Below are 12,413 nucleotides of genomic sequence, written 5' to 3'. Positions count from 1 at the left end.
ACATCCTAACGCAACACGGAAACCACAGAGAATGTAGCGCGGTACTACCTACGCTATACAATATCGACGGACTCTGGCACAAATTCGTACCAAAACCCATGGAAACAATTGCACCACAGGAACTCCGCCCGGACGTACGCCAAACGTGGCAATATTCAGCACCATCGTCGTTGGCCACGAGCGGAATATATACCCAAAAAGACCTCGATGCACTACGGGACCACGTCATGTTCCCGGCAGAAAAATCTGCAGTTTTGAACACATTGGCCAGAGGAGCAACAGGAAAAACAATCGTCCCTGGAACAGTAAACATCCTGGGAATGATGGACGAAAACACATTAACGACAATAGCAAAAAATACCGTATCAAGCTTATGGATTGGTTTTATGGAATTTGGAACTGTCAGTGCAGCAATATTTGGAATACTTGTAATATTTAAACTAATCAAGACGATAATAGATATAGCCATACACGGATACCAGTTACGTGAAACTTACGGATGTGGAATCGCCCTATTAGGAGCAATATGCGGCTCAGTTACCCACCTGCTACTATACCTCAAAAGAAAACGAAATATCGATGATCAAACAGCACAACCTCGAGGGATATCGATAACACCGGTAGTCACTTAACAACCAACGCCATCTACGTCCGCTTTGAGCGAACTCAGAGACACCATCAGTCAAATTTCCTTTGGAAATTTGAACTCCAAGGGCGGGGGTGTCACGTCCCGCGCTCCGCACGCGCCGTAACAAGAACAAGAAAACTATTCTATACAAAACGCGCGAATAAAGATTTGAATGCACAAACGAACACACGGCGCTACGAAACTAAAGGAAGGATTAACAAAGCGAGGGCGACTAATAAATCCAACCAGTATAAAATAAAATAAATAAAACCAGCTAACGGATTGAACGAGTTACGAACCAAACAAATAAACCAGGAAATAAGAATAACTACAAAAAGGGAAATAATTGAAGCGCCAGAAATACATGTATATATAAATATATTTTAATCAATCAACTTGGAGAGTTACATATAAGTATAAACATATATGCTAGATATGTAATAAACTAGTAAATATTAGTGTTAGTGCTTATAATACTATGCAACAAATACAATATTATCAATTTATGAAATATAAGTATATACGAAGTTAAAAACTAATAGTCTAACGAATACATAAAACATACAATATTGTATTATTAAAGAAATAAAAGTTACATTGTCAGAAACATATATATATGTGTGCGCATTCTATTAAACAGAAACATACTTAAAACTAGCCTACGTTCCGGTAAAGAGTTATAAAATAAGAACTACGCTACGAAACATGCATGTCTCTATATAAACATATAAAAATCTATATTCTAAACTACTACTAATCTATGTGCATTCTACAATCTGAAATACATATTTAAAACTAGCCTACATGCCGGTAAAGCATTATAAAATAAGAACTACATTATGAAACATGCATGTCTCTATATAAACATATAAATAATCTATTTTCTAAACTAAAACCACTATTAATAATCTACAAAAAAAATAGAACACACAACGCAACACTTGGGACCAAGCGACAACCTGTCGACAGGCCAAACGCTCAAAATAATTAACACCGCAACGACTTGAGGAATTGCTTACAGAAATTCTGTCATCAAGCACAAATATGTAAACACACATTAAACGCACAATAATCTAGAAACAAAACCTTCAATACTATGTTGTCACAATACAAAATATATATGTATATATGAAATCAAATGATTGACACATAACCTCAAATACACAACACTATATCACAAAAGAATCTAAATGAAAATCACTTTGCCAGAAATATATACATATATACGTGTGCGGGTGCGTGTTCTATCTTATTAAATGAAATTAATATAAAATAAATAATTAACATTTCATTTCGTACGAACACTACATGAACGAGAGAAATATACATATAAATACGTATATATATATATATATATATATGTATGTATGTGTGAGTGCATATGTTTTATATTATCGAATACTCTATAAAATAAACTACTCAAAACAATAAATAACGCAATCGAAGAATTACAAAACATTAGCCATATTGAAGTGACACACAACATAAACATATATATATATATATACATATTATACTATTGTCACTTTAAAACAATATTAATAAATAAATGTTCCAATTGCGGTAGAATAAGGAAAAACGAGCGACAGACGAAAAATTACTTCGATATCAAACAAAACTAAAGACCCGTCACTAAAAACTTTACTGATGACATCTATGAGCAGCCATGTTGGATTTACACGCGTCATGGCGACAGGAATATTAGGGATTAATGGAAGTCAGGCGCGAGAAACAAATCATGAAAACACATTGTTAACACTTTTCTTTAATAAATTCTATGCGCAACTACAAATGTAAAAAAAAAATATATATATATAATTAATTAAAAGGGGGGAAATATAAAATTGAAAAAAATAACAAACGTAAAATAGATAACCTAACACTATCACATTCAAAATATATATATATATATATATATATATTGAACACAAAACAAAATACATCAAAAAATTAATAATAATAAGGAACATCAAACAGCGAACCAACGAAATTGAAGCAGCTACACTAAATCAAAATCGAAGCAAGGAGCTCCGGGATAAAGTTCGCTGAACTCACGCATACACCAATAGCGCACAACAGGGGAAATTCCCTTTCTCCCAGAAGCGTGGTGACGAAGATGTGCCTCCAAAACCTCTTCGGGAATTTCATTCGCAAAACGAACTTTCACGCAACGATCGGTATCAACGATTTCAACCAGAGGGGGTTCCCTTTCCAATACGATGGTCTCTGCATCGAAGAAATTCTCGTCGAAAGTAACCAAATCGTCAAAGCCCAATTTCGACACGGCCTCGGCACCAATGTTGAATAGTTCCTCCAACCACTCTGATACTCGTGGTTTATCACAGGGCCGCATGCGTTTGATTGGTCCTCCCGAGTCGCCCATGGGTTCTTCGGAATCCCTCTTTCGCTTGGGCTGAGAACAACACGGTATATTTTAAATAAAACGAAACAGGACGAATCAAGCGGACTAAAAACAAGACTAAATACGTACCAGGGAAGTCTGGAAAGGAACCTCTGATGGAAACGACTCCGCAAACATTGTTCGAACGTCGATCACCGAAGCCTAGGGAAATAGCAAAAAAGGAAAAAACAATCAAAATCACAAAAACAACCTTAATATGCAAACATCCAAACTTACGCAAAACAACTCGAAGGAGGAGGTCCTTGTTATGGGAGAGCAGCGGAGCTGCGCGTGTTTACCCAGTAAACATTGAAATGATAATGATGCTGCAGCCATCAGCCCTTCCACGCGCCGAAGAACACCGGTAATTCCCACGGTACAGCACGTGGAAGTTTCTCGTGGAAAGGATTAGATCAGCGTGGAATGCTTCAAATCTCCTAGACGCTAGCTCAGCGGAACACAGGACTGATAAATACTAAGTCGAAATATGGAATTTGCATTTTGTCACGTACGATTCCAAGAAGCCCAAACTGCAACATCCCGATTCCCACGGAAGCGTACCCCCAGTGGACCACCACCCCGTGGGGGATGGCATTATAAATAAGCGTAGCAACATAGCGCAGCGCTCATTATTATTCTGGTGAACATTCTTATTACGGTTCATTATTCTTTGTTCATTATTATAGTGTCCATTCTTCTTATAATTTGCGTTCGTTCATTTTTTATAGTGTTCATTCCTTACGGCTCATTATTCTTCGCTCATTAGTTTGTTCATAATTCTTGTGATCGTTTGTTATTACGGCCCATTATTAATTTATTACTACGTTCGTTATTGCGCTCGTCACTGCGTTTAGAAATTTTGTATAGTATTTTGCGTTTCGGGGTCTTAATTTTTTCGGTCAAGAAAAGAGAGTCGCGACTAAGTAAAAAGAAAATTTTATCTTTGAAGTCCTCATTTCATCGTTTAAACACAAACGCGCATTGTAATTGCGGTATTAATCCAGCTAAGTGAATTGCTCAGTCTGTATTAAAATAGATAAATAAAGTAAGAGTTGATAGTAAACTATATTCGAGTTCAAATAATAAACCCAACAAAACTTCGACGACCACCGGAGCGGCTGAGGCAATGGCACCAGACAGCACCTACTCCTCAAGGTAAGAAAATTAATTTTGAAAATTTCCTTCTTCTCTGGTAATCTCGTTGCCCTCGAGAATTGAATTAGAACTTCCTATCATCGATTTCGTTTTATTTTCGCGAACGGTTTTGAAGATAGAATCATTGTTTAAACTTTTAACAAAAGAGTTGTCCGCTGTGTCGGCTTGTGCGAACGGTGTTTTCAACTACTGAAACATCCACTGATCTTCGCATTCCTCCTCCCATTGTTGGTAAAATATTATCCGCCTTTGGGCAAGGCTTGCGAAATCACATAAGTCCCGCACAGGAAGGACTATTAAATACATCGTCGGGGTCAATCGAAAATTAAGAACAATACCGGCGTTGCTATTAACTGATATTCTTGCCATCATTGCATGCGATTGTAAGAGAGATATAACAGAACAATTTCCCTTCGAGAATTTAACCAAAGGATCGTTCGCTGTGTTGGCTTGTGCAAACGGTGTTTTCGCTTATCGAAAACACCCATCGATCTCCGCATTCCTCCTCCCACTGTTGGTAAAATATTACCCGTCTTTGGGCAAGGCTTGCGAAATCACACGAGTCCCACACAGAGAGGATCGTTAGAATCATCCCCGATTATTAAACTCAAAAGGCAAGAAAATCGTGGTGACAGAATCCATCGTAGTAAATGAATTGAGTTTCGGTCCTAACGGCAAACTACTACAGCGAAATTAAAAGAGAAGAAGTCAAACGTAAAAATAAATTTATATAAAACAACGAAAAATCTCACATTCCTATCCAATCCAGCAACGCTAAAATATATATTATCTAGCTAATAAAATATATATATAATAACCTAAGCCATTTTACATTCAAATAAAAATCCGTTCAACGAGGAAAAATATTTATTGTACCCAGCTTTAATCCTCTCCCGTGCTAGTATCCCTGCGCATAGCAGGTTAGCCGAAAAGTGGAATTCGTTTACCAGTTGCATTAAGCGTCAGTTAACGCTACCCATTAAGCGTAAAAGAAAATAATAAAAATAAAATATTTTGAAATAGTCCTTAGACTATTTCTGGTGGCAGCAACTACCGTATTAATTAGAAATCTAAATCAGTATTAAATACACAATAATATCATTTCAATTTATTTCCCTTCCGATTAAATTCAAAACTCAAACTATAAAAAAAAAATTTTTCAGTAAAATTTAACTTTAAATTTGATCGATTTAAACAAATAGATACGTAACAGAGTAAAGTAATAAATTTTTGGTGGCAGCGGTGGGATACGCTCCACGGAGGATTAAAGTTGGTTTAAACGGTTCGATTCGCTCCACAAGGGATTAAAGTTGTCACGATTATCGATAAAATATATACCTAAGAAATAATGTCGACTAAATTAGAATCGTTGGACAAAGGCATGATCTTGATGTTATCGGAAAAACTTAAAGCATGGGATGCGAATTTTCGCGACATGAGTACAACAATGAATAAATTACAAGACGATGTGCGTTCACTGAAAATAAAAAAGGAAATCAAGACACCCGTATCATCGCCGATAATTTCCCAAGCGACAATACCGATAGAAGTTAATCCCCAATCAATTAAGTTAAAAGATGCAATAGAGACAGTACCAGTGTTCGACGGACATCGACCCTCGGTATTTCGATTTTTAAGAGCATGCGAGCGTGCACGAAACATGGTTCCTAGGCATCAAGAATCTCAGTTAGTAAAATTATTAACGAATAAGCTTCGCGGGCACGCGTTTCTCGCCGTAGAAGACACAGAAGTAATAAGTTTAAACGATTTCGGGAATAAATTAAAAGATATGTTCGGTCCGGGAAAAACGGTTAACGAATATAAAGGGGAATTAGCTACAATATTTCAACGACCGGGAGAAGATATTTTGGACTACATAGAACGCGTCAAAGATCTCAGGCTGGCGATAATGAACGGGGAAAGGTACGAGTACGGCACCGTATTTCAAGATAGGATAGATCGAGACACGAGGGAAGCTTTCGTTAAGGGGCTCCCAAACGAGGTGTATTTACGAGTAAAGATAGCAGGATACCAATCCTTGGACGATGCGTACCGCTAAGCCGTGAAAGCAACACGAGAATTGAAACAAGTGAACAATAGAATTCGATACCAACGTCCGACACCTTCGGATAATTATAACCAAAACAACGCTCATCCACCATACAATAGTATCTATACTGTAAACAACCGCCAGGACTGGAGATTTGTACCGCCGTCGCAGAAACATCTAAACAACCCGGGAATAGAAGAAAATGTCAGGAAAGAAACAAGAGCAATAACTTGGGAAGAAAAACGCATAAATAAATACCTCGATAGAGATCTAAATCAAAAGAGAGATGCTGATCATTTCAACCAATCAACTTTTCAATGCAAACACCATTCCGTTGCTGTGATAAGGGATAATGTCACGTTAAATAATAAAAGGACGCACGGTGCCATAGACAGGATCATGAGTGAGAAATTTTCTGAGTTACCAAACAAGATAAATAATGTTAGTGCCAAAGAACTTTCAGACAAAGCAGAAACTAGGAGATTGAACGACGAGACGACAGGCAATGCTTATCCACTGCCTAACATCACAGAGATATTGGACCCGCTGGGAAGTGCAAATCGCCTCTCCACGTTCGACTTGGCAAAGATACAAAAGCAAGACTCCACGAATTTCGTGAATGTTTCAACCATAATAGGAAAAGAGATAGCGAGTGCATCTCACTCAAAAACTTCTATAAAACCATCAGAAGGAAACTTTATCGAACTCAAAGCCAAATCATTAAATTGCAAGGAAGATCACACTATAGAAAATAAAAATATAGCTATCCCTAAATCCAAAACAGAATCTATAAGCAAAAAGGTTTGTAATAAAAATTCAAAGAATAATTCCAAATCTACCAAAAATATTCCTAAACGTTCCATACAAATAAATAATAATTTAATTATAATAAGCACTTCCAGTAAAACTATTCATCCTGAAAAGGTAGAGAAAAATAAAGGTGCTGCGAATAAAATAAATGAAGAAGAAAAAAGGGTAACTAAGGAAAAGGATTCTAAACATTTTCAAGCTGAAGAAACGCAAGTTCAACGAGCTCAAAGAAATCAAAAGGGAGAAAACAGGGAATCACCAGTCGAAGATATATATAAAAACTTGAATAAATATGCTAGCCATTGGATTATAATTGGATTAAAAATACTTTATTGGTTACTACATCTAATATTTGACGTAGGTAACATAGTAAGTAGTGCTGATCTTATGATTCCCCCAGGAAAATATGGATGGTATCACACTATACTATATACAAAATATTTTTGGGTTAATATGGCTGCGGCACTCTCAAAAATTTGTATCTTAAATGCTATTAGCAAGCAATTGGATAATTGGATCAATGTCAGTAAACCTGTGTCTTGGCGCAAAATAAAAACTAAAATGAAGGAAAGGAACGAAATTCTCCCCGCACAAATTAGTTTCGGACATCTAGCCAGAGAACCTATTGGTGAAGTAACAATCGAAGAGAACACGGAACCAACATGCGCAGAATATCTCGAAGATCTGTTCAATAAAATTAACACTGTACAACGAATGGCAAGAGAAAATTTGATAAAATCCAAACTAAGACTAACGATCGACGAATTAACCCTCAAGATTTTAAAACAGGAGATTCGATATATCTACTAAAAGAACCTAGTAAAGGAAAATTCTCCGATCAATATACTGGACCATACAAGGTGCTAGAAATCTTGCAGAACCAGAACGTCAAGATTGAAGTAAAAGGGATTCCGCGAACAGTGCACTTAAACAAGCTAAAACTAGCGCATAACCGAAATAAGCAATGAATAAAGTGATTTCAGTGGGCAACGTAGTGCGGTAGTGTATGTTGTAGTGCTGTTCGTCGAATAATACAGATATCGAACACCTAAAAGAGAAAAGGAAAAATTATTATATGTACTCTAATTATTGTTTGAATATAAAACGTGTTGATTCAATAAATAATTAAAAGAGTGAAAGTGAAAGTTACCTTGTGAACAAGTAATCATCATACGAGAAGGTTTACGTGCAAAATAGGTTATGGATCTCGGTTTGCGAAACACCATGTACAACAGCCAGCTGAAAAATAAATGAACAAATTAACTTCAACTGCCTTAATGCAAAATACAACAGTACTAAATGTTATAACAATACTATGGAAGCATGGCACTGTTCGTCGAACAACACAGATGGCGGAAACCTGAAAAGAAAAAGAAGTTTATTACAAATGATCCGATTACTGTTTGAATGTAAAACGTGTTAGTTCAACGAATAACTAAAACAGTGGAAGTGCAACTTACCTCGTGAACAATTAATCACCATACAAGGAAGTGTACATGCATGAATGTCGCAGATTAACAAGAAGAAATAAAATAGCTGATAAGTGTAGAAAGTGGTTAGAAAATAATTAAGATAGATTAATTGAAAGTAAAAGGATATCTTATTATGTATTAATCTACGTAGTATTGTTATATTATTATATCTAACATGTAGGAGTGGATTTTGTAATACACAATAGCGGTCGCACACACAATGCATTATACACATATTAAACTAAATAAACTAAACAGTACCTTTATGGCCACAGATATAAGACGATTGAAGACAACCGTAGTAAGTATCCAAGGCATATCGAAGAATCAGGTGATGTTGTGGGAATGATCTAGGTAAGTGATGCAGCATCGGAAGAGTAGAATCTGAAGAATTACAGACAATGTTAATCTAACAAGTAGGTTTTAATCACTAATAAGGGAACTAACTCATATCATACACAAAATAATAGCAAATAGCAAGTACATGCAATAATAAATTAATAGGGAAAATAAGAAAGGTTAATAAACACAGGAATAAGTTAGAAATTAATCAAGATAGACTAACTAAATATTAACAACATGACTGAACTCGGTGCAAAGGAATAAAGTTACGTTACACAAAATATCTGGTAACACAATACACAAAAAAAAAGAAAAAAAAACATTAACTAAATTAAACAAGATTTATATAAATGCGAGTCACGTATAATCAAAACAATGACTATCGAAATTCGAAAACAACACAATCTATGCTATCGCATTAAGGTAGCACACGGTATTGACACACACAATATCATGAAACACAAACAATATTACAGAAACACTACAAAATAAACTATAATGATTAACAAATTAACTATTTCAACAACACGCTACTGTTGACATTAAACAAACGATACACGCAAGCGACCATGTTGAAAATTCGTCGCACGCACCCCAACACAAATAATAGCTAATACAATGTAATACAGCATTATAATAGCAATGCTAGGTACTGAACACAAAAAAAAAAATAATAAAAAAAAAAGAAAAAAAAGAGAGAGATAAGGAAAATATATATAATAAACAACAACTAACATAACCATAACATATTATATATTATACCACATACAGGGATACAGTATTTGTACAAAGGGATAGGTCCGAACAAAACTTATAAAAAATTATAAAATATATATATTAACTGTTTTCGTATGTATGTCCAGAACAGGTGGCGAGTTCATCGACCCTAACATAGAGGACTCAGACGGGCCCGTACCCGCATTCGATCTGGAAGCGACGGAGGATGTTCAGTCTTGCCTCTGTGTTCGGTTGATACGTTCTGTCTACCATTTAGATAACGGTCATCTTTGTCAAGACTGTTTCGATAACTTAGATCCAGACCACCAGGACCTATGTGACGACCCACCCACTCATTTCATATGCGGAGTATCCGCAAGAACACGAATATCATACTGTCGTATGTGTGATATAAACCTAGCGGACCTACAACCCGCTATATCATGCCTCCAATGCATGATCGTTTACACTAATCTAACTCACCTTGAAAGAAACTTTTTAGTTCAAGGAATAGCAATCCGCGCCGTAGAACTATAAAGTACTTGTATGCTACGCACAAGACCAAATACTGATGCTATCCACCTGTAAACAAACGACATTTATAATTATGCATATAATTTTCACTTATGTTTACCAATATATATATGCACGCATGTTGTAAAGTAGGCGATATCTATGACACTCACTTCCATTGATAATCCGAGTGACTCGTAAAATAAGTCGTCATATTTACCATTACACGCACATATATATATATTCAAAGACAAGCTATAATTGTAATATCTATTCCTATAGATAATATATACTTATATATTTATAACGATAAAACAAATCTCATCTATATTACTTAGCAATACGTATGCATATACGTATATAATTATAACCCAGGTAGCATTCATGGTATTTATTTTCACCGATAATAAGTTTTAACAAAAAAAAAAAAAAAAAACATATAAATATAAATTTTTTTTTATATATATTAATAATAATAAAAGATTATTCTTATTTCTAATAAACTCGAGAGTAAGAAACAATTTAATAAATTGTTAATAGGAAGATGAATCGCCTGGTCATCGTACTTACCCTCATCAAAATAGCATACGGCCTGGTAGGATATGACTGCAATGGCAACCACCTCAACGTTACCACTATCTCTCTAAACTCCATCGGGGACTGCAGCATACAGCCTACAATGACTGAAACCCAAGATATTTATATACAACTACTTCAACTCTCAGAATTTGAATTTACCAACGTAAGGCAATGCAAGGTGCAAATAACTCGAATTGTATATTACTGTGGCATGCACTTTCACACGTCGGCAGTGCATAACGGATTCGCCGAATACCTCCATGAAACAACCGACCAACAATGTGCAAGGATGCACCAAGACGGCACATTTTCACTCGGACCACAAAACCTTATTAGTTGGCCTAAAAGATAATGCAACAGAAACAAGGTCGCTTGTCCTAGCCGGCAAGCTAACAGACGACGGCAGCTGCCAGGGAACACAGTATGTAGACCCATACGGGAGCTGGGAAAAGGTCGTCGTACAAGCAACAGTAAGGATAAGTTTAAAATCAGCAGTTGTGCCAGTACGGATCGAGGCGAACAAAATTCTACTGAAATCAGGAACAGTATGTACCTTTAGCGAAGGAAACTGTCTAGACGCTGAAGACGGATACACTTATTGGCAACCACAACCACCCTCACCATGCAAATTTGATCAGTACGATGTGCTATATGAAGGAATTGCTACAAAGATCCAGGAAATAAAAACCAACAGAGAATCAGCACAACCAGTTTACGCACTAACAACGCAAGAAGTAACATTTGCACTGACTAAAACCGGAGAACAGCCACTGTGTGGATATACCCTACTATCCACCGAACACCCCAAATAGTTGAAACAACAAGAGGAAATACGTTTATCTCCAAAAGCAAGACAGCAGTCGAAAACTTGGACATATTCGCATACGTCAACTCAAAATTCATTTACGTAGAGAAACATATTAAACGACAAATGACAACATTGTACCATGATGTACTGACACAAAGATGTACCACGCAGAAGAAACTAATAGAAAATGCTTTAAGCTTAGCGATCTTACTGCCCGATGAATTTGCATATACCATATCCAAAACCCCAGGACACATGGCCCTGATCGCAGGAGAAGCAGTCCACATAGTCAAATGCATTCCGGTACAAGTAAAAGTACGACATACAACAGAATGCTACTCGGAGCTACCCGTTTGGCAAGGGAATCGCACCGCATTTTTAACGCCAAAAACACACATCCTAACGCAACACGGAAACCACAGAGAATGTAGCGCGGTACTACCTACGCTATACAATATCGACGGACTCTGGCACAAATTCGTACCAAAACCCATGGAAACAATTGCACCACAGGAACTCCGCCCGGACGTACGCCAAACGTGGCAATATTCAGCACCATCGTCGTTGGCCACGAGCGGAATATATACCCAAAAAGACCTCGATGCACTACGGGACCACGTCATGTTCCCGGCAGAAAAATCTGCAGTTTTGAACACATTGGCCAGAGGAGCAACAGGAAAAACAATCGTCCCTGGAACAGTAAACATCCTGGGAATGATGGACGAAAACACATTAACGACAATAGCAAAAAATACCGTATCAAGCTTATGGATTGGTTTTATGGAATTTGGAACTGTCAGTGCAGCAATATTTGGAATACTTGTAATATTTAAACTAATCAAGACGATAATAGATATAGCCATACACGGATACCAGTTACGTGAAACTTACGGATGTGGAATCGCCCTATTACGAGCAATATGCGGCTCAGTTACCCA

The 12,413-nt window shown here is 36.7% G+C and overlaps 1 protein-coding gene across 1 annotated transcript; it reads right to left on the bottom strand.

Moving 5' to 3' along the window:
- Positions 1–2,377: 2,377 nt before the first annotated feature.
- On the bottom strand, positions 2,378–4,833 carry LOC143304591 (uncharacterized). The gene is made up of 3 exons (XM_076627082.1): positions 3,267–4,833; positions 3,120–3,191; positions 2,378–3,041 (listed from the first exon to the last, which is right to left on the bottom strand). The coding sequence occupies exons 1-3, from the start codon at positions 3,363–3,365 to the stop codon at positions 2,628–2,630; spliced, it is 585 nt and encodes a 194-aa protein (XP_076483197.1). The 5' UTR covers positions 3,366–4,833; the 3' UTR covers positions 2,378–2,627.
- Positions 4,834–12,413: the final 7,580 nt, after the last annotated feature.

This window comes from Bombus vancouverensis, unplaced genomic scaffold (assembly GCF_051014615.1).
Source record: "Bombus vancouverensis nearcticus unplaced genomic scaffold, iyBomVanc1_principal scaffold0042, whole genome shotgun sequence".
Lineage (NCBI taxonomy): Eukaryota > Metazoa > Arthropoda > Insecta > Hymenoptera > Apidae > Bombus > Bombus vancouverensis.
Note: the sequence above shows the minus strand (reverse complement) of the source record. Positions and strands in the feature narration are given on the sequence as shown.

What these genes read in the sequence shown, in the direction of transcription:
- LOC143304591 (XM_076627082.1), bottom strand. Translation starts at nt 3,365, where the DNA reads ATGGCTGCAGCATCATTATCATTTCAATGTTTACTGGGTAAACACGCG. An exon ending in CCTCCTTCGAGTTGTTTTGC is followed by an intron (nt 3,192 to 3,266) that starts GTAAGTTTGGAT and finishes CTATTTCCCTAG; the next exon opens with GCTTCGGTGATCGACGTTCG. An exon ending in TTCCTTTCCAGACTTCCCTG is followed by an intron (nt 3,042 to 3,119) that starts GTACGTATTTAG and finishes TGTTGTTCTCAG; the next exon opens with CCCAAGCGAAAGAGGGATTC.